At 43.7% G+C, this 22,785-nt stretch overlaps 1 protein-coding gene across 3 annotated transcripts in view; it reads right to left on the reverse strand.

Moving 5' to 3' along the window:
• Positions 1 to 22,785, reverse strand: part of RIPOR3 (RIPOR family member 3) — a 117,292-nt gene that overhangs the window by 10,212 nt on the left and 84,295 nt on the right. For all 3 annotated transcript variants that reach the window (XM_063459681.1, XM_063459683.1, XM_063459682.1), the window contains exons 13-19: positions 9,771 to 9,900; positions 8,735 to 9,340; positions 7,723 to 7,862; positions 6,788 to 6,926; positions 4,331 to 4,466; positions 3,399 to 3,560; positions 960 to 1,118 (exon numbers count right to left, since the gene is read on the reverse strand). In XM_063459681.1, coding sequence (XP_063315751.1) covers positions 960 to 1,118; positions 3,399 to 3,560; positions 4,331 to 4,466; positions 6,788 to 6,926; positions 7,723 to 7,862; positions 8,735 to 9,340; positions 9,771 to 9,900 — 1,472 coding nt within the window. The remainder of the gene's footprint in view (positions 1 to 959; positions 1,119 to 3,398; positions 3,561 to 4,330; positions 4,467 to 6,787; positions 6,927 to 7,722; positions 7,863 to 8,734; positions 9,341 to 9,770; positions 9,901 to 22,785) is intronic.

Here is a 22,785-nt window from a genome sequence, read left to right on the forward strand (position 1 = left end):
ACAAAACCGCAAACAATCACTATTATTGAACCATTTATTATGTTTGCAGCAGACAGTATTGGTACTGTGCATACAAAGTATTGGGAGAGAATTCAATTTATTATATTCTAAAGCCAACACCATGAATTCGGGTTAATTTCACAGTTTGTATATAGATAAATACAGCTGCACATTGCTGGGTAGATTAGGGAGGCATAAAATGGGACAAGAACAGGACAGCAGTCAGCGGCGCAATAAGTACCATGGCCACCACCTGCCTGGAGGCTTATCTGACAAGTGCAGAACTGTGATAGTCTTACATGGTTACAATCGGTGCAATTCGGGCGCACAGTGCTGGATACATGATCCCTTGCTCATGGTGGCCAACAATGTGCCCCAGAATCGCTTCAGTATTGTTTTCATAGACATTGCCACTGGGATGATTCTTGGAAGATATCTTTAGAAAAAAAAAAAGAAATGAAATGATGAGACATTGAGCCACATCATCCCAGATGTTTCTCCCTAATGTCCTCATCTTATCTCTCCCTCTGAATATATCCACACACCATCCTTACTGGGCTGCTTTCTCCGAAGAAGAAATTATAATTTCTCATTTCTATTATTACTAATATTATAACATTTATTATAATTTCTCTGCTGATTGCAATCGTGGTCAATTATATTGTTATTAGAAGCTTGGAGCGCGGTGGTGTCTTTGTTAGATTTTATAGATAATGTTTTTGCATTTGGTTGAGGAGAGACTGATCATAGTCAAGACATGAAAATATGGAAAGAGATAAAGTGCAAGCAGTATGTAGGCATATTACAAAGTGGACAGAAAGATGTATAGGTTATGATCTGAAACTGGAGAGAGACAAAACTCCGTGCCATCAGGAAATCTGTCTTATAGTTACTTTAGGATTCTAAATGGTGTCATCCTATCAAGGCAAACATAATTTAATTTGGTGCTTAAATCCCACCTTCTCTTGTGAGAGCTGCGAGGTGCTTTTGAAGATCCATCACACGATACCGTCTGAGATATCCGTAAACCAGGAATATCGACAGGAACTCTCCTGAAACCTGATTGGCTGGCAGTATTCCACCAAAGCCATGTATTTGCTCCAGAGCTTTTATTAAAACTGAAATAAAAGCAGCATTGTATTACTTATAGACCCAGAACACGGCCAGCTGATGGGAAAAAAATAAATCAGGTTCTCCCCGTCCTCACCAAGCGGTAACATTGTGGGCCACAGTTTGCATAGTGCTCGTAACCATAATCTAATCTAATGTATCATTTAATGCAAAACACGTGGGATCAATCTGACCTGAATACTGGTTATTTACTGATCTAAGAATTGTTAGGAATTCAAATTTAAAATCACAGCAGCCAAACTGGAAGCACGGGGGACTTGGGAGAATTTTCCAATTTGGCTTTTCTGATCTGAAATTTTAAATTCACTCTGAATTTTCTAATAACGAAAATGTTAAGTATAGTAGAGAGCAAATTTGCTCCAAGCACCATAACCACTACAGCTCACTTGGGCATCCCCCATTGGATGTAGTCAAACCGTATAAGAATGGTTTGACTGCTTAGCTTGGGGTGCCAGATGCCACCCCCCACCTTCACCTCTTACTCTGGAGAGCTTGAGCTCCCATTAGCCTTTCTAAGTCAAGTACTGCAATGCGATCGGATTACGCTCTGAGCAACGTCTGGTTCTCTGCATTAGTAGTGTTGTTATATTTAACATATTATGTAGGGAGCACAGGAGTTAGAGGAGAGGGGTTAGGCTTATATTTAAATAAAATATAATAGTTTTGTTTCTTTAACAATGATTTTACAACTCACGACGATCTCCAATCCCCATACAGCTAAATGCAGGCTAGGCATGTTTGGGCAACCCAGGAGTCATTGCCAGTGTTCAGGATCCCAGAAATCATGAGTCAAAAGATACTGCATTAGACCTGCGTTTCCATCTGTTAGTGGCGATCATGTCTGTGTGATTGATTTTATTGCTCACAAAACCTTTTATAATTTTTCTTGGAACAAAATTGCTATTGCAGCTACTAGATTGTGGAAAAATAATTTTATTGTATTCATTTTTAGTTATTTATTTTCCTAAAACTTGTTGGAAAACCTTGATAAAATAGAGTTATTTATAAATGTGCGTAAAAAGTTAACTCACTAATGTTTTTAACATTGATGCAGAGGGTGGAGAGGGGGGTAGGGGTTACTTTGCTCTGAAATTCGATCTTACAGCATTGAAGATTTGATGATTAGAACAGATTTGTCTCTTTAAAGTCACGGTTCGGTGAGACTAATACGACGCAGCCCGCAATACCCCAGTGTAGGAAATCACTGTTAATTTAAAGAGGGATTGCGTATAGAATGCGGAATGTGTATCTGCATAATATGTGTAGACGGCAATCTTATAACGCAAGTCACCGCTGTAACGCAAGTCCAAATGGTTTGCAGTAGCACAGGCCGGAGGGCGTCTGAATTTCCTTTTTAAAGGAAACTCATATGGTTACACATGCCCTTATTGTCAATTTAAACGTTCTTCCTCAGCTCCTATATCTGCAGACCACAGCAGTGCGCCTTGCCAATCTGAATATATAGATAAAGATTTCATTTCCTTTATAGTGTAATAGCAGGTTTAACATGTGTTCCCCAGAGGTTACAGGATTTGTTGTTTTTCCCCCTGCACATGGGATGGATTTACAAGACGCAGTTAACAAATAGTCTGAAATGCATCCTTTGCTGAGGCCTGAATGAATCCTACGTATGCCGTAGTAGAGGGTTTTATGACACCGGCTGACAGTCTGCAGACTTCATTTATACCCAACTCTTTTTACCCCGATCATAAACAGCGGTATTTATGGGAAATTGGAAAAGTGTGCACTTGGGCTGCAACTAATTTAGCGGATGATCATGTACCTTTTTAATACATTTAATTGAAGAAAAATTTAAATAATAAAAAAAAAAAAAGTTTGGAGCAAGTCTCCAGGAATAGCAGAAACCAGGAAGTGACTTGATAGATTTATATAATTTCAGCCAATCCTGTGGTTTAGAATGGGAGCATTGTGCATATACTGCAGTATTCTCACAGAGAGCTATGTGATAGCTGCACAGATCCCATAAGTTGCTGCTCAGTGGGGGTGTATGGGATAATGTGACTCTGGATTGAGTTTGCGTTAAAAGTCTTGCTACTTCTTCTTGCAAATGGGGATAAAAAAGTGCAGTCATGTAAAAGAGAAATAAAAAAAACACCTGCTTATTTCATCTGATATGTTGGGATAATTCCCCACATGTTCTATCAAACTACTTCTTAAGCAGTTGGTGCCGGGAGGCCCCATTCATGCAGATTATATCCAAATATACCAACATTCACTTATTTCTTTTTGGCTTTAGCAACGCTTACCTCGTTCCAGTAGCCCTGGATTTTTCCCTTTGATTCTTGGCACAAACATCTTTTTGACTCGATTGAGGAATATCTCAGTGGAGGAAAACCAGATACAATGTGATTCTGTGCAATGCCGCCATAGTTTCAGGAAATGTCTTATCTTTTTGGTCTTCGGAAAAACTATTAAATGAGAAAAATCGCGCTTTTAATTTCCATTACTGGTCACGATGTAGGCATGTCTTAAAATGTGGTTAAGGACAAATTTGTGCATAATTTGTCATGGAGCCTGATTGGAGGACTTACCCCATCTAGGGGTATACATACACTTTTCCCAATATTCCCTCTTCCTCAAACATCGCTTGTGAGGATCAGATAGACCCCTTGGGCCCATACTGTTCATAGTCCTCTCGCTGTGCTTGCCAATTGGAGCCACCATGAGAGAAGCTGGACTTTGCAGCCAACTCATCCTTCTAGGCAGTCACCTATAGCCTGTATACTTGCTGTCTACCAGCAGGATATTTAAAACTGCTTTATTCAAGACTCTGGTTTATTCCCTTAGCCGGTTATATTGACCAACTAGAGTAACCCGATACACTACATTCTCTCTGTACAGCAGAACACTGAGATACATTGTGAACAAGCCACGCGGTCACTACTTATAAACAATGGCTGCACTTCACAATGATTTGATGGGGAGGTCTGCTGGTGTGTCATTCCCCTACAGATAGGAGGACGTGCTATATAACCAATCACATCAATTATAATGAAACAAAAAGGTTCCTTTCCTGGTCATTTCTGTTTCTTACTTTATTTAATTATTGCATTTTACATTTTTATTTTTTACATTTAAGTTTTTCCTTTCTCCAGCACTTCAATGTCGCCGATCTCAGAGCTGAGCAGTCGGCACTGTGTACAGAACACTGTGATGTAACAGTTTATGTTATACATACTGTCTTCGATGGATACATGGTCTTCGGCCTTCTGAATATAAATGAGTACAAGATCGTCAAAAACGTCTTTTTGCCACAACAGTTCTTCCAAGAGATGATTGTGTGTAATACGGGCTGTGACTGGAGACACTAGTTTCTGAAACACAAAATTAGGAAACCTGTCATCATTAACTGAAAGAAAATATTAAATACTGTGTATTATTCTGTAATAACACGCATAATTTAATGGCTAGATGTGTAACAACACTAATTTTATCAGCGTAAATAAAGGAACACTGTAGTGGTAGTGATAGATATCTGTATTCCCAATGCTACATCATTGATGCCCCTAATCACTTCGTTCCCACCACGTGTAAAAGAAAAAAACTAAATAAATAAAATGAAAACAAATTACTCGCCTTTTCTCCAGTGCCAAGTCTCCCTCACAACCTCCTCCTCAGGCGTGCCCCCAGGATGACGGGCCAATCCAACGCTTCTTATACAGGAGCATTGGGGACTTTAGGCGCATGATTGGTCTAAGATTCTGCCGTAGAGAATAACTGAATATAAGGATTCTCTATGGCTGACCATGAAGACACTGCGCATACGCAGGTGAGCGTATCGTATGTTACGTATAAGAATCGGGAAGTGAGATTCGTTGTACACATAGCCCAAGCCCTCTTATTAGTGAACTAAGGGTTTTGAGAAGAAGGACTGCAGGCACTTTAATACAATGAAGTTGTTAAAGTGCCTGCATTGTCCCTTTAAGAGTAAATAGTACACAGGATTACTCACAATGGGCGGCCTTATCACAACCTGCCAAGGCCAACCATCAAAGAGTAGATGGCGGCCAGAAGAGGGAACAGTGAAGAGAGAGCTGTAGAAGGTCACTTTGCACAGGTCAACAGAGAGATATATCTATGTAATAATATTTTGAAAAATATTCTGACATTCAGTGAAACTTTGAACTCAGAACAATAAAATAAAACGCGTACTCCAATAAATTGGGTATTTTTCAATTTATGTTTTATTGGTTTTGTATACACATGTATACATTTGGATCAATAACGGAGAATAATAGTGAATTAAGTAATATAAGTAGCATCCGGAGCAACGCAATACAACATGACGTTTCCCGTCATCATCTGAGAAATTCACCATAACATAAAGGTAACAAGAAAGTAAAGTATAAGGTATCATACAGGTTAATGTGCCTTGTTAGATAGGAGAGGTAGAAAAGCAGAAAATTGAGAGAAATTAGAAAAAACTCTCACGAGCACAGCATGTCCATTATCTAGAAGGACAGTCCACTGCTGCCCAGATGGGCTATCATTCTATCACTTTCTTGCTTTCATGGGTGCTTGGTGTTTTGATTGTATCTTTGAGGTGCCCTCTCCTGGGTCCGCCTTAGTTGGTCTTCTGTTCAGGTCATCGCTGTGTAGTTGCAGGTCTTTCCAGAGCTAGCTGGCAGTTTTCTGTGAGGACTGCGAAGGGTAAATCTCCATACAATGTCACCACGTTATTCTCATATGTGACGCTTCCCAGGGCTCTGGAGCGGACCATGATCGCGGAGCGAACCGCTATGTCCCTGGTCACTACTATTATATCCCTTGTAGAGTCAGCTGGGGCCGTGGACTCCTTACAGATCCTGAATGCTGACAGCAGCACAGGTGGATCATCTCCCACTTTGATTCCCATGGAGGTGAATAGCCTCTGTATATAGAGCAGCAATGCTTCCCCACTAACCTCTTCTGGAATACCTCTCAGCCTGACATTTAGACGCCTGTGTCGAGACTCCATGGAAGTGCAGTCTCAGGACCTGCTGTGTAAGTTCCACCATATGGGTCTCTGTGGCTTGTATTCGGTCATCCCTTATGCTCTCTCCCATTTCCTCCACCTCTTTAGTCTTCTGGGTCACGATGCCCAGCTCTCTTTGGGTCTTGTGGAGATCTGCCTTCCACACTTTGCGGAGATTTATGAGAAGCCTCGTCATATCCCCCTTCGTTGAGGGTGTTGAGTCTTCATCCGACTGATTCCTTATCGACTTCACTGTGGTCATGAGAAGCTGGGGATTCCACCTCCTCTTGTGACTCCGAGTCCTCCGTAGCGGGTGGTGCCATCTTGGGATTTTCTTTCGGAACAGGCCTCTCGAAGGAGAGTCTAATGCTCTCAGGTGCTCGGAATCTCTTATTTTCGTGGCCCATGTTGTCAGCTGGTGGGGGCAATAGATTAGGCATTCTCCTGTGGGGTATTGCCAGGATTTAAGCTTTTGTTGTTCGTTTCAGGTGCAGAGCTTCACAGCAACGCATCCGTTCAGTCTGATAGTCAACCACGCTTGAACCCCAATAATTTTAATACAGCAGAGTAACATAATTTTTTAATAAATAAATTCCTAATGAACTTTTTCACTGCTAAAGTTTCCGAGATACAATCGCATAATCTGAGCCTTAATTTAACTAATATTTTTTTTTATCTTACCTTCAAAAGTGCTCTAGAGACTTGCAAGTGGATAGACAGGAGTGTGTCTAATTCGTCATTGCCAGTAGTCAATTCGCTAAGTGCTAGTTTAGTGGCGCATACAATTGAAGGTATACCGCCATCTTGGATCGTACCATTACTGAAATCAAGAAATCAGAGATCAATAACAAACTATGTCTGCATATATAATGGAGCAGTAAGAAACGTATAACTCTATTTCTGTTCACAGTGTAATTTTTGTTTTGTTTTTTTAGACTTCTTTGCATTTTCATTTTATGGATTTGTTTATATATTGTGAGAAGGAACTTAAAACAAGAAATAAAATATAATTAATGCATATAAATAATACAAACTCTAACAATGAGAATGAAAATAAAGTTTTTTTCTGTGTGCTCATTATATTCTTTTAAGATGCAAAATCGCGTGTCTCTAATTTCGGTTTTATAAAAATTTGAACATTAATGTATAACTTTCACCTGTTAAAATCAGAAATAGGCTCGAAAATAACCCCAAAAAATAAAATAAATAATACAAATAAAGTATGTTCTAAAAGAGTGCAGTAAGTTTAGAGATATAGTAGTTAGTTACTCAGGGGTTATTTCCTGTCCTCGTAACTTTGTTTCGTTATGCATTTTGTAGGGCATTGTACAGCATTATCAAGGAGCACATGTCCGTCCTCATATTAGTAAAAAGAAAATAGAGACAAAAAATCCCTTGGGTTGAATCTATGATATGGAAAGAAGTTGACAATGAAATTAAAGCTTAGAATAGAACGTTTAAGATACTTTCCCTTTAAGAGACAACTAAGAATCCCAACAATGTCAAGAGTTTCAGGGGGTAAAAAAACAACAACCATTTTTATATCTTTCCCAAAACATCACACAGGAAATAGTGGGATTTTTGGATAGGCATCATAGAAACATTGTGTATCTTACCTCTTGCTGGGATTTCGAATACTGCCGAACATCGACATCTCATCAGCATGGAAGTCTGTGTTTAGAAAGGCAAAACTTTGCAATGCAGTCTCCACCATTAGGCTATCCATGGAGGAATGCGGGCGGTGGGCGAGTGTACCCTGCACACAAACACATACAAAGCAGAGGGAATGTGGCTTTCATTAGAGAAGAAAACAATACATGTTTTAATGGGAATTTTTCTCTAATTATAGGGAAAAAAATGTTTTCTGCAAACGTAAATCTGATGGGGACTAATAATGCATTTTTATTATTTTACATGTTTTAACCCATTTCCACTGTTAGATTATGGCAGATGTTTTACTGCACTTCATTTAAAGTTGGATTTCAGATTACCCCCTCCCCCATCTTACATTCACAAACTACAAAACGCCTATATGGCCCAGCACTGCGTTTTTCACCGAAGCGAGAATTGTCAATGATTCAAACTAAATTTCAAATTAAAGGCCAAAGTTACCAAGTTGGAAAACGTCTCCAAGTCGGCTGTGATACCCGTTCAGATACTTTCGCCTATAAAATTCTTTTTGGATTCACTTTGATTCTCAACAATTTTCACTTTTGTGAATAACCCTATAAATTGTTTCAAATGTACAACTGCAGAGTGGCTGAGTTTGTAAATATGTTCAGTGTCAAAGAGGGCTATAAAGTTTATTTATATATATATATATTTTTAAACCCATCGGTTTAGAACAAGATCTGAAATCAATGAAAAGTGAGGTTAATATTTGATCAATGCCACTGAGAACAGTCGTGTCATCTACTGGGTTTACGTAAACTTTTATCATGCAGTTAACATCACTATCAACTGGTCTTATCCAAGTGGATATCTAGTGACCAATGTCCATACAAAGAAAGCTTTGCCCAATAAATCAGTTAATGCTTGGGTGTACTAACATAACAGTACCTACAGGTACATTTTATTACTTTGGCTTTAACTACAAGCAATAGGTACGTTGCTCTATTTGAATAGTACCTTTAATCTCGCTTTGAAAGTCAAAATCGTCTTCTCCATATCTTTCAGTTTTGTTCTTCTCACAACATCAGACTTCAGTAGTTCTAAAACCTCCTCTAACAGTTGCTGAAGGGAATGTTTTAAATTATTTCCCTTAGAAATGATCAGATCTTTGTTGGGTTCTACTCCCTCCTCTTGAAGAGACACATTCATCAAACTATCTCCAATGGAACCCATGCTGGTATCAAGGTCAAAGTCCACACTTCTGTGTTTCATGGCTTGGTGAGGGCCATAATGACTTGGAGTTTCTCGAAGGATGTCTAAGGTTTCGTGGCTTGAGGGCTGTGTCACACTGTCTGGTTTGTTTTCCATTTTGAACAGTTCTTGTGATGATGAATACTGTATAATCTCCCCACAAGATGACGACATGATGTGGCTTTGACTTTCATCGCCGTCATTGTCTATACTTGTCATGTTGTCTACACTGTTGACTTTGCCATTTGGTCCCAGGTTTCTACGGTTTATGACCAACTCACTGTTAGCCAAATAACTTAGTATGTATGGCGTGTGGATATCCTTGTCAAGAGATGGGTATGGGTTATCTAAATCTCCTTGTTGTAAAACGGACTGCAAACAAACCATGAAGAAGTAATTATTACAAAATATATAAGTACGTGTTTTTAAAAAATCCACTGCACTTTTATCTATTTAGGTCTTTGATTAATTTGAATATGGGAAGAAGTTAGATTTATCAAGCCTGTGTAAAGCCAATGAAAGGCATGATATCAAACTATCTTCCAACTATCTTCCCAATGGTGGAAAACATTCCCAAATACAATATGAACACTGAACGTCCTGAAAAATAAAATGAAGTGTGTTCAAATAAATATAAATACCACCAAAATGCTCCCCCCCACCCCAAATGCAGCCTCTATTTTACACAATTATACACACTAAAACCACAACATAAACACACACTGCATTCACCATACGCACACTAAACCACTACACAAACACACACATAATAATTATCTGCCTGATTAAATTCTATACTTACAAGGTACAGCTTCTCTTTGGAGTTAGGCGTGTTCGGTGGTGTCCAGTGATATAACGATGCTTTTCTGGGGCTCGTGGAAAACTTTGATGTTGTCCCCGGTGTTGAAAGGATCTTGTTGTTATCAAATGGACTATAGAAGAAAAAATTAGGAAAGATAGAAAAATAAAATATATACCAATCATCAATAACCAAATTAATATTTCACAGTTTGTTTTAATTTGTAGATGTGTCACACATGCAAAGGCAACGCAATGGGCACAGTACATGGTTAATGAAAAATGCCAAATGGTCTCCTGACCATACACAGCACGAAAAAAATCACTATTTACAATTGGTCTTTGTGGCGGGACCGCTGCCTGTTCGTGAATTGCTGTATTATGTTCTGTGTGTTTCCCCATTATTTTCGTATGAATGTGCCTGCTCCCTGTTCGGGAGGTGCTACATGAAGAGAATGCATTCACCTCTCGAACGGGGACCACCCCGACAACTCATTTAAAATGTTGGTTTAGAACATTTGCACCTCGTAATGAGGTGTCAAAACCACAAACTGCAAGGGAAGCCTCGGTGCTTGCCTCCCCTGGGTGGCGGCCCGTTCTTTATACGAACACCGTCCGGGGGTAGCATTCCCGGATTGCTTCCCACCTTGTTTGGTTCCCGAGCGAGGACCTCCCCCAGTGCCCCTTGAAATGTCCGCACCAATCATTTAGAACGTTAGAAACTTGCAATATAAGTGTGAAGCCGCAAGGGAAGTAATTAATGAGTGCTCCCCTGGGTGGCCGCCGTTCATATAGATGGGTGGCGGCCATGAGGAGCATTCGTGTCCCCAAAGAGACGCTTCCCTTGCCTGGTTTCAACCAGGGACCCCGCGAACTGAGGCTGTTCGTGGCGGTTACCGTTCTGGAGATCCCTGAGATTGGTGGGGACACCCTTTGGGAACAATGGCAGTTTGGCGGGTTTTCTGTAACTGGGAGTCCAGGAGGCGGGAGGCTTTCCCGTGCTGGGGCTCCCATGTACAGAGGGTCATGGGATTTAGACCCCCCTGGTCACCAGAGGTGGGAAACCCCGAAGATGGGTGGCAGGAACATGACTGGGGTTCCGGATCCGTTATACGACCCCTGGGAGTGGGAGGACTATGGGAGGGGACATTTTCTTATGTGTGATCCACCCCTTGCATGGGGAAAAGTATAAAGCCAAGTGTGGCCAGTAAAGTTGTTGTTGTACCCCCAGGACTGCGTGTTGTCCGGTTACTGAGTGGAAAGTGGGTCTTTCTGTATTATAACGGACTCCCTTCTAGGGGAGGACGTGGCTGACCCGAGACATCCAGCCGGGTTGCTAGCAGGCCCGCTACAGTCTTCTCTGGCACTGAAAGAGTTAAACAAAACTACTATGTCACTCCATTCAAAACACAAATTGTTTGTAATAAACTGTATTAAGACACTTTGACGTTATTTTGTAAAATCAGTGTCCGTGAATCCAGGAGTCGGTAAGCAACAATATTACAAGCCTACTTACATAGATGCATTGGTAAAAGGAGACACTCCAGGCACCATAACTTAATTGTAATAAAGTTGTAATGGTGCCAGGAGATCCTGGGTGCAATCTTACCTGAAGGGGTTAAACCGAAAAAAGGTCTAACCCCAAACGTTCCATGGTGTCACCCATTAGCTCTGCCCTACTACTTATTTCAGATGTCCTAGGCTTCAATCAGAAGTCCTTGGACTGTGTGCGGATGCTCTCAGTCTGCCACTAGTCCCCTCGTACAGGTACAATTCAGCAAACTAGTTGCTACTGACCCTTTGCTTGCTGTGGGAATCTCTGCCATATGTCAGTTTATTAGTGGGATTAGAAATACACGTGGCTGGAGTTCTGGAAATCATGCTAGATTTCTTGCATTTTCACTGTTAAACAATCCAATTAGCGACCACAAGGATATATGGTTTAATTTTATATTTCCTATACATCCTGGCTGCTTTATGGCTCTGCTTGGCCCTGGGCAATCATTATGTTATTCTGCCCTGTTAAATTCATTCTACTCAAAGTTAATGAAAGCAGCAGCACAAAACAAACTCATGGCCAAACAGCCCTAAATCGAGCCATAAATAAGTCTGACGCAATATACGATTTGATCCTGTAGAGGATGCTCACTTGATCATTTGAATTTCTGGTTAAGGTCCTCCTAAACCCAGTCACTAATAATATTTACACTGAAGAGGTTTGTGGACTAGATTTTTTGTGATGCTCAGCCATTCTCCTATTCCCCTTTCTGTCCCTCGTTCCCTACAAGCTACATCTCTCCATACCATGTAGCCTTTATACCTCCTTACGTGCCTCTTTTTTTCTCATACATTACTCGTGGTCGTTCTCATAGTATCGACATAGTTAGTAGAAGCAGAATTTGATTTATCCACTGCCAATCTTTACACAATATTGCAAAACTCTACTTAAGGGAAACATTCAGTTGCTATTTGTAGGTTTGCCTGAAGAAGGGATCCTAAGTGGGTTTTAAATCTTGCAATATTAATATAATCAGTTGGACACATACCGACACCAGATCTATCACTTCTATACTCCTACCACCCTCCTCACCCCGTCACAGGTATGTCCCCATCTTGTCTGTCCTGTCCATTAGTTCACAAACTGTTCTAGCACTTTACATTAATAGTATCCCGTTTACTGCAACCTCAGGAAATGATGTAAGTTTGTAATAAACTGGCATTTGGTGATTACGGTAACCTTTGTCAGAGAATGGTAAGTGACCGGACATTGCAAGTGGCAGTTGGGGAATAAAGTAGCCATTTCAATGGTGTGGCAAACCCAGCCACTTCTGGACTTTATTTATTAAAGGTTGTCCGTAGGCTGAATGTGTTACTGTGTACCTTGATTGTGTATGTATTATATTATGGCCGTTCGCATGCTGGCAGCCGTACGCTACCAGCATGCAAACCTTTCGTTTGACGAAACACGGCTATCCGGGCCGTTCGCCAAACGAATACGGGCTCCCCAGGTAGACCACACACTCACAGTCGTGTGGCACTAATTAACCGATTGCAACAATGTTGCAATCGGTAATTGAAGGCTCTCCTAGGTGGCCGTCGTTCGGCTACCGACCATGCGGCGGTCGGCCATCTTGGATCCTTTGTCTCTGCAGCGGTGTTCGGTCGTCGAGAGCCTGGAACTGAAAACGGCTACTCAATGATCCGAACACCGCTGGACTTCCAGAGCGTTCGGCAGTTCCGCGTTCACCACATTCTGTTCCCCATCGATGTTCGGTAGTTTCAAACCGAACTCGATGGTTAAGTGTATTTTGTGCGGCGTTCGGCTAGTTTAGCTGGGATCTATTCTCACTAAATGTGCCCGCAGACCCCAGCTATCTACCGAACGGTCATTCGTATGAAAGCGAGTAATATTATGCGAAATATGGATTTCTATGTGAATTGCCAGTTTTGCTGCACGAGGGGATAATCCACTTAATCGTCCATTTTAGTGGGATGATCCCTCTCGTGCAGCAATGCCTGTTGGGATAATTATACTGCCTGATGGGAGAAACCCCCTGTAACATCTGTAAGGAAACCCCTTGCAAGGGGAACTGCATAAATATGGAAGTCTGTGAATAAAGCAAGTGTTTCGTCCGGTTATTGGGAGGATTGGGGATATTGCCGTGCTTTCTAACTCTGACTGTGGATTACCTAAGATACCAACGGAGATCGTGGACTATACTACTGCATTCCGTTACAATTGGTGGCAAGCGACGGGATCCGAACCTTAGAGCCGAAAAGCAGTGTTCGTGTAAACTGAAACTACCGAACAAGGAAAGCAAGGGCAATTCGTATGGAGATTGATTATACCGTACTGAAACGGCAGACTTTAAAGGAGCTACTGGAAGCCAGGGGTAAGATAGCCAGCAACAAATCCAAAGCTGTGCTGATCGCTGAACTGATGGAGGGAGACGGAGCTCGCAGCGTTACACCTCCACCAGCCATGGAAGAGACCCCATACCAGAGAGAGCTGAGAACCAGGATGGCATTTCTGCCACAGCCAGTACCCTTGGAGATATTGACCGTGCTGATGTCAGATGTGCAGGATTATCTGATGGCAAACCGCACACCAGAGACACCGCCTAGGGCAGAGTCTGTTACTGCCTCCATATACGGACAGGTAAAACCCAAAGTCCCACATCACGCGTTTAAAGTATTTTGTGAAGAAAAGGACGAGATTGACGGGTATTTACAGGATTTCGAGAGGCTGTGTGATTTGCACGACTTGGAACCCGCAGTATGGGTACCCCTACTGGCAGGCAAATTATCGGGTAGGGCAGCCGAAGCCTACCGCGCTGTGCCCCGAGAGGACAGCAAAGATTATCCAAAAGTAAAAAGGGCGATCTTGGAGAGGTATGCCATTACCCCAGAGGCGTACCGGCGCAAGTTCAGGGGCTTGCGCAAACCTGAGAAAGATTCCCATGCAGAGTGGGCGCACAAGCTGGATCAAGCATCACAAGGCTGGATACAAGCCAGCAACGCTACCAATATGGAAGAATTGCGGTAGTTAATGCTGCTGGAGCAATTCTTTAATGGCTTGTCCCCAGAAGCACAAGAATGGGTGAGAGATCGAAAACCACTCACCCTAACCGAAGCGGCTAGACTAGCGGATCAACATTTTGATGCCAGGAGGCATCACGGACTCCAAAGTAAGACTTTTCCTCGACTTACCGGGCCACCCAGTAACTTTTCTCCTACCGGCCCCACAGTAACCCTGTCCAGGCCCGCACCAAATAATCCACCACCCCCCTCTCGATACAATGGCCGGGCTAACATCCAATGCCACACCTGCAAACAGTGGGGACATATTTCCCGAGAGTGCACGCAAAACCGGAGCAGACAAGCGTGGAACCAGGTGCGACAAAATTTGACACCAAGGGCTGCTGCGCATCACTATCAAGTAGCACCAGCCACCCAGGAAATGCTGAGCGCCCAGACCGAGGAACCTCTAGGAGTACTCCACGAGGTGATGTCGGTCCGAGCCACCGACAACCGGCAGCATCATCGTCAGCTAGTGACCCTGGAAGGGAAGGAGGTATAAGGGCTCCGAGATTCGGGGGCCACGCTAACTTTGGTTGCACCGCATTTAGTCCCAGGTTCAACTCACACTGGCGGATCAGTGGCAGTACGGGTGGCAAGGGGAGCAGTATACCGGCTACCCACTGCCAAGGTACATTTGGATTGGGGTGTGGGAGAGGGAACTGTGGAAGTGGGGCTTATGCAAAATTTACCCGCAGATGTTGTACTGGGGAATGACTTGGGCCAGATGACTTCTGCTTTTATACCCCAGGCTCCGTACCAGGAAGCCCATCCAGTGACTACACGGCAGCAGGCTCGCACCACGGCTCCACCGATACACTCTGAGGCTCAGGTAAGAGACCATGAACCCCACACGACTCACATGTCCTGGGATACCCCGACTACCTTTGCGACAGAAGTAAAGACAGACCCCACCCTACAAGTATATAGGGACCGGGTACACACTGACCAGGCAGGGCTAGAGGGGGAGCGGTACACATGGGAGAAAGGGTTATTATACCGCGTCGCGGCGAGGGAAGTGGGAGGGTCCGTCACCCTGACAACCAAACAGTTAGTGGTACCACAGAAATATAGGCAGGAGCTTCTTAGGATTGCTCATGATATTCCCTTGTCCGGACACCTAGGGATGACCCGCACCAGATATCGCCTAACGCATGCTTTCTTATGGCCCGGAATTTCTAAAGACGTGCGACAGTATTGCACCTCCTGTGACGTCTGCCAGCGAGTAGGGAAACGGGGGGACCGCCACAAAGCCAAGCTATGTCCCCTACCCATTATTGCAGAGCCCTTCAGCAGGGTAGCCGTAGACATAGTGGGGCCCCTGTCAAAGCCCAGCCCCTCTGGCAAAAAGTATATCCTAACTGTAGTGGACTACGCCACCAGGTACCCAGAGGCTGTAGCCCTCACTAACATTCATGCTGAAACCGTAGCTGAGGCCTTAATGAAGGTATTCTCCAGGGTAGGGTTCCCCCAAGAAATAATATCTGACCGGGGCACCCAATTCACTGCCGAGGTCACCCAACATATGTGGAAAGTATGTGGCATTAAGCCAATAGTCAATTCCGCCTACCATCCCCAGTCCAATGGACTATGCGAGAGGTTCAACGGTACGCTGAAGCAGATGCTTCGTACGTTTGGGGAAACCCACAAGGACTGGGAGAGGTTCCTACCTCACCTGCTCTTTGCATATAGAGAGGTCCCCCAGGAGTCGACAGGATTCTCCCAGTTTGAGTTGCTGTTTGGGAGGAGGGTGCGGGGACCCTTGAACTTGATTAGGGAACAATGGGAGGGAGAGAGTAATACAGACGGAACCCCTATCGTATCATACGTACTGGAGTTCCGGGACCGTCTGGAGGCGCTGACTCAGACTGTGCGCACCAACCTCCAGGTGGCCCAGCAACACCAGCGGCGCTGGTACGATAGAGGAGCCAGAGACCGCAGCTTTCAGGTGGGGCAGAAGGTTTTGATTTTAAAACCCGTCTGCACAGACAAGCTGCAGGCCATCTGGCAAGGCCCATATCAGGTGGTAGAGCAGAGATGCGACACCACCTATGTGATTGGCCCCTGCTCAGGGGTAAGGAAGAGACGCATGCTCCACGTGAACATGCTCAAACCCTACCATGAGAGGATAGAGGATGTGACGGCGATCTGTGCCTCCGCCTCTGAAGATCAGGAGAATCTGCCCCTACCTGACTTGCTAGAACCGGAAGAGCCGATAGAGCCCTCCCGGGGGGTTCAGCTGGGGGAGCGGCTAAGCCCTCAAGAGCGTGCACAGGTACAAGCGCTGATTGTAGCTAAAGGGGCTACCTTCTCCAATTTACCTGGGTACACTCCGCTGGCCACCCACGAGTTGAAACCCCGGGACAGCTACCTATGCGACAGGCTCCATATCGGGTCCCTGAGTCAGTCCGGACCCATATGAAGGCAGAATTAGACGAGATGTTACAGCTAGGGGTTATCGAACCCTCAGATAGCCCCTGGGCATCGCCGGTAGTCCTGGTACCTAAAAAGGACGGCACAACCCGGTTCTGCGTTGACTACCAGTATAGACGAGCTGTTAGATAAGATGGCACGGGGCCAGTATCTCACTACCATTGATTTGTGTAAGGGATACTGGCAAATTCCCCTAGCCGATGACGCCATCCCCAAGTCGGCGTTTGTCACTCCGTTTGGCCTGTATCAGTTCAAGGTCATGCCCTTCGGAATGAAAAACGCTCCGGCTACCTTTCAGCGGATGGTGGATCGGCTACTGGACGTCTTTCAGGAGTATGCCTGTGCCTACTTAGATGACATAGCCATATTTAGCCAGACCTGGGAAGAACACCTACGCCATATAGGGGCTATTTTAGACCGTATTGGGGAGGCAGGGTTAACCTTAAAGCCTAGTAAGTGCCACATAGGGATGGCTGAAGTGCAGTATCTGGGGCACCGAGTGGGGTGTGGGCAGCAGAGACCCGAGCCAGCCAAAATTGAGGCCGTGGCAAAGTGGCCTACCCCAAGGACCAAAACTCAGGTGCTAGCTTTCCTAGGGACTGCAGGGTATTATAGGAAATTTGTACCCGACTACAGCGCCCTGGCCAAACCCCTGACGGACCTGACCAGAAAGAACCTTCCCCGACAGGTTGTCTGGGCCCCAGAGTGTGAGCAGGCATTCCAACAACTCAAGACTGCTCTGACTAATGCTCCTGTATTAACTGCTCCTGATCCAACTAAAAGATTTCTTGTCCACACAGACGCTTCAATGTTTGGATTGGGGGCAGTGCTGAGCCAAGTGGGAGCAGATGGCGGAGAGCATCCCGTAGCTTACTTGAGCCGAAAGTTGTTGCCCCGTGAAGTGAGCTACGCCGCCATTGAGAAAGAATGCCTGCCCGTGGTGTGGGCCCTTAAAAAGCTACAGCCGTATTTGTATGGACAACCTTTTTCCTTACTCACAGATCACAACCCGTTGGTGTGGCTGAACCGTGTGGCTGGGGACAATGCCAGGCTGCTGCGCTGGAGTTTGGCGCTGCAGCCCTTCGACTTCACCATCCATTACCGCCCAGGGAAACAAAACGGTAACGCCGACGGGTTATCCAGACAAACTGAACTCGAAAAGTGATCTGTGAGTACTCTCCCGGACATCCCCAAGCCGATCCATTGGGATCAGACTGTGTATGCCGGCTTGGTTCTGGGGGAGCATTGTGGCAAACCCAGCCACTTCTGGACTATATTTATTAAAGGTTGTCCGTAGGCTGAATGTGTTACTGTGTACCTTGATTGTGTATGTATTATATTATGGCCGTTCGCATGCTGGCAGCCGTACGCTACCAGCATGCAAACCTTTCGTTTGACGAAACACGGCTATCCGGGCCGTTCGCCAAACGAATACGGGCTCTACAGGTAGACCACACACTCACAGTCGTGTGGCACTAATTAACCGATTGCAACAATGTTGCAATGGGTAATTGAAGGCTCTCCTAGGTGGCCGTCGTTCGGCTACCGACCATGCGGCGGTCGGCCATCTTGGATCCTTTGTCTCTGCAGCGGTGTTCGGTCGTCGAGAGCCTGGAACTGAAAACGGCTACTCAATGATCCGAACACCGCTGGACTTCCAGAGCGTTCGGGAGTTCCGCGTTCACCACATTCTGTTCCCCATCGATGTTCGGTAGTTTCAAACCGAACTCGATGGTTAAGTGTATTTTGTGCGGCGTTCGGTTAGTTTAGCTGGGATCTGAGCGGTATTCCACTAAATGTGCCCGCAGACCCCAGCTATCTACCGAACGGTCATTCGTATGAAAGCGAGTAATATTATGCGAAATATGGATTTCTATGTGAATTGCCAGTTTTGCTGCACGAGGGGATAATCCACTTAATCGTCCATTTTAGTGGGATGATCCCTCTCGTGCAGCAATGCCTGTTGGGATAATTATACTGCCTGATGGGAGAAACCCCCTGTAACATCTGTAAGGAAACCCCTTGCAAGGGGAACTGCATAAATATGGAAGTCTGTGAATAAAGCAAGTTAGTTGACTCCCAAACTGTGTTTCGTCCGGTTATTGGGAGGATTGGGGATATTGCCGTGCTTTCTAACTCTGACTGTGGATTACCTAAGATACCAACGGAGATCGTGGACTATACTACTGCATTCCGTTACAAATGGCTCTGCCTGGAAAAGGTTAAATTAAAAGACGCAGTAGAGAAATGCAGCTGGGAGATCTCAAACCACTAAGTGAAAGCAGGTCAGATTAGAAACAAGTTTTGCGGTTTCTTGCATGGGCTTTTCATTCTTGAACATGTCTCTCGTTCAATCCAAGTAAGAAAATTAATTGGTTTGTAATCCCTGCGATAAGATTCCTGTGAGCAGCACGAGCTATGCTAGGGTCCCTGCCATGGCAATTATTCAGCGCCGATCGCGAGATGCATAAAATAAGAGGCGGTTTGTAAACCTGCTGGATATAGAGGGGAGCTTGCGATCGTAAATTTACCATCGATTTTCCAGTGATCATCGCAGCTTGAACGTTTGAAATGTGCGCAATGCATGTAACTTCTAATTAAACAGTAAAATAAATGGCGGCGATATAATATCACGCTTACACAACTGCACCATTTCAGTTACAACACCTCAAACTCGTTAATTCAAAGCTCACTGTTTGAGAATGGCCGTACAACTTCTGCCCATAAAAGACTTATGACCTCCAGTGAAAACCATTTTCATATCACATTTGCTAGCACCACACGGGAATTTAATTTAACACCATCTCCCTGACCGGCTCAAAGTCTGTCTGTAGAAATAAAAAAATGATGTTTGCATTTCTTTCTCCTTAACACAGACCCCCATTTCTTGGAAAGGACTCTTCTTGAATGTCTACAGGCCAATACAAAATAGCAATTTACTAATCCTTCATTCTGGTGCACGGAAAAGCGCCACTTTCACACTTAAAATTACAAATAAGAAAAATGTGCGAGAAACACTTCTGGCAGATTAAAGTTCCTTTTGGGATTAGCTCACAGCAGAAGTACGCATTCTTCTTTGGACCCCACTGTCTCATCATTGTATCTAATGCCTGGAACGAAGTGAAGAACAAGCTCTGTTGATTTCAAAGGCATGAGTAAGGGCCAATGAGGGTAACAAAGGGCCTCCTGTGTTTTCAAATTAGTTTAGGAAACATGGCAGCTCTGGTGATTTGGGATGTTTGAGTCACAGTGAAGGAAACAGCGAAGGCCACCTAGATAGTGAACTATATGGACACACATACAAAATTAAGAGTCGGACTCACCTAAGAGGTTTGCCTTGACTTGGCAGGTGAGCTTACACTTTAACGACCGTCGGAGTGATACTAATACACTTCCAGTTATTTAAAGGTGCATAGAGAATTGGGACTGTGCACAAGGAACTGTTTTCTTTGGTTTAAATTGACAGACATGTTCTCTGGTAGTTTGCAGTGTCCTCGATTAAGAGACACAGTGCTGAGGGTCTATATCTTTATTAACTTGGAAATAACGGTTACGGTGAGATAACCGGTGAATTCCAACACATGGCACAGCGGCTGCTGGAAGGAAAATGTATGTTCTTTGGGGATATCAGCCGTCAAACAATTGTCAACATTTGTATCACCTCTGTGACCCTCTGTGAAACCAATGGAAAAAATAAAGTAAACAATTCTGAAGATGACTACCTTACAACCAATGTTCTTATTTTGGAGCTTTATAATGAATCCATAGAGACTGCCCTGCATTTTATGATCTATATGAGGTTTACAGAAGAACCTCTGCATGGTATCTATTAAATACTTAATCTGCTAAATCCAACAAGTCACATATTTGCTCCTTTTTGTAGGAGAATCGGCCAGACTCCAGCAATGCTAAGCAGGTGTAACCGTCAGGATTTCATAACCTATTGCCCCAAAAAGTGGTGCTTCTACACCATAAATATTTATTTGAAGGCTGCGCAGCCAGCATGAACAATTCTGAATCTTTGATGACGGTCGTTCAAGTTCAAACATTGGAATGTAACATCCACGTTTTTTTTTTATATCCCATTATTTCATATAATGTGACATTCGTACAACATTTGTGTATACCCATGGGATTTTAGGAAAGCTATGGAAGCCAGAAACCCCCAACAATAGCCTTCTGCCATCTACAGCTTGAAAGAAACTGTTGATACAAAGACCTCCTGTAGGGCTTATACTAATTCCAACAAGTCACAGCCTTCGTAGTCCCCATGGGCATGCATTTATTTTTTCAGGATCAGAAACAGCTTTTCTTTAGTTACCTTGAAAAATGAAGGTCTCCCAGCAGTGGCACGCAAATCTCGGTCTTGCAACTTTGGGTTCCACAGGGAACCAACTTCAAAGATATGGTTGCTTAGTGCAGCTCCTTGTGTTTATCATGTCCGTTTGTTAGAATTGAAATGAGCCCCATGAATATACAATGTGGACATTTGATCCAGAGCACTGGAGAATGTGTCTCGCAACGTGCATCTCCCGGCATGGCCGAGTGGATTCCCAAATTGCCATTGGCCGAACAGCAAGTATATCTTAGCATGCCATCATTTAATCAGTTGGACTGATTCCCAGAAGACTCGGTTTCTGCATAGTTCTGCTCATCTCACTGAGCAGACATTAACTAATTTATTTCCTGAAGCAAATCACAAGAAAATATGAAATCCCTGGCCGTTGTGTGTGGAATGGAGCCGAAATCGAATTTTTTTCTAATGTTTTTTATTATGTTTGGGGAAAAAAAAACATGTTGTAACTTTTCCCATCAAAAATTCCATTTAATCTCCTGGTTTTTGGAACAGACAAACCCAATGGCCATCCTGCAAAGCATAATGAATTATTATAAAGTAGAGATTGGATTGCAGATTCTTTGACTGGGGGCATTAAATTACAGACAGCAAATCAGACCCGATCAGTATGGCATCATGGTGAATCGGGGTCTGTGACAATCTGTGAACGCGATTGGCTGAAATCTGCAGTCTTTGGCAGAGACCATCCGCTGTCTTCAGAGTTCAGTTTGGAGATAGATTTACACCCCCTTTAGACGTGCTCTCTTTGTTCGTTTACTGGCATCAGGGTGCGGCCATGGATAAATCCTGCAATTGGCACAAGTCCCACACGCACTAATAATCGAAAGGAGGAACTCAAACGAAACCTCAAACGTAAAATATATGTTTAGTTTTACTTGTAGCACAAGGTTTGTTTTAAACTAAATGTATTCTTTATAGTTTGTTCCAGTAGCCCACCTGACGTCAGATTGACATGGTTAGGTAAATACAACCTCAGATCCATAACAACACATGACATATAACACTGTGTCTTTATTTATAACTAAAATAAAGCCAAAATGGAGAAACCTTGTGTGAAAAACTAAGTACATCTTGTGATTCAATAGCTTGTACAAAGCTTTAGCAGCCATAACTTTTAGTAATCGCTTTCTGTATGACTTTATCAGTCTCTCACATCGTTGTGGAGGAATTTTGTCCCACTCGTATTTATAATGTTGTTTCAGTTCATTGAGGTTTGCTGGCATTGGTTAATGCACGGCTCTCTTAAAGGGACACTTTACTGTACTTAGCCGATTCCAGCGTCAATCTCCCTCAACGTCACCCGGAGTCTGACAGGCACTAGAGGCAGTCTTAGACCTGGACCACAGAGGCTCCTATAATGCTGCACTCTTTACTTACCTCAGCCGCAAAAATCTATTAAAAACACAGTATAACAGCTGTAAGAACCATAGTCCCATAGAAACAAAGTCAGCCAATCAGCAACTCTTCCATAGTATAATGGGCGGAGCCAAACCAACTACTTCCTCTTTCTTTGCTGCTCCCTCCGTTAAGTAGAACCTGGGTCCCACGGTTCTCATACGGTGGGATATGTTTTACCTATTTTTTATATATATATATATGTAACTTTGTTCACTCTGTATCTATTTTGTGATGTTGTAACCCCACTGCTGCC

This window comes from Pelobates fuscus, chromosome 6 (assembly GCF_036172605.1).
Source record: "Pelobates fuscus isolate aPelFus1 chromosome 6, aPelFus1.pri, whole genome shotgun sequence".
Taxonomy (NCBI): domain Eukaryota; kingdom Metazoa; phylum Chordata; class Amphibia; order Anura; family Pelobatidae; genus Pelobates; species Pelobates fuscus.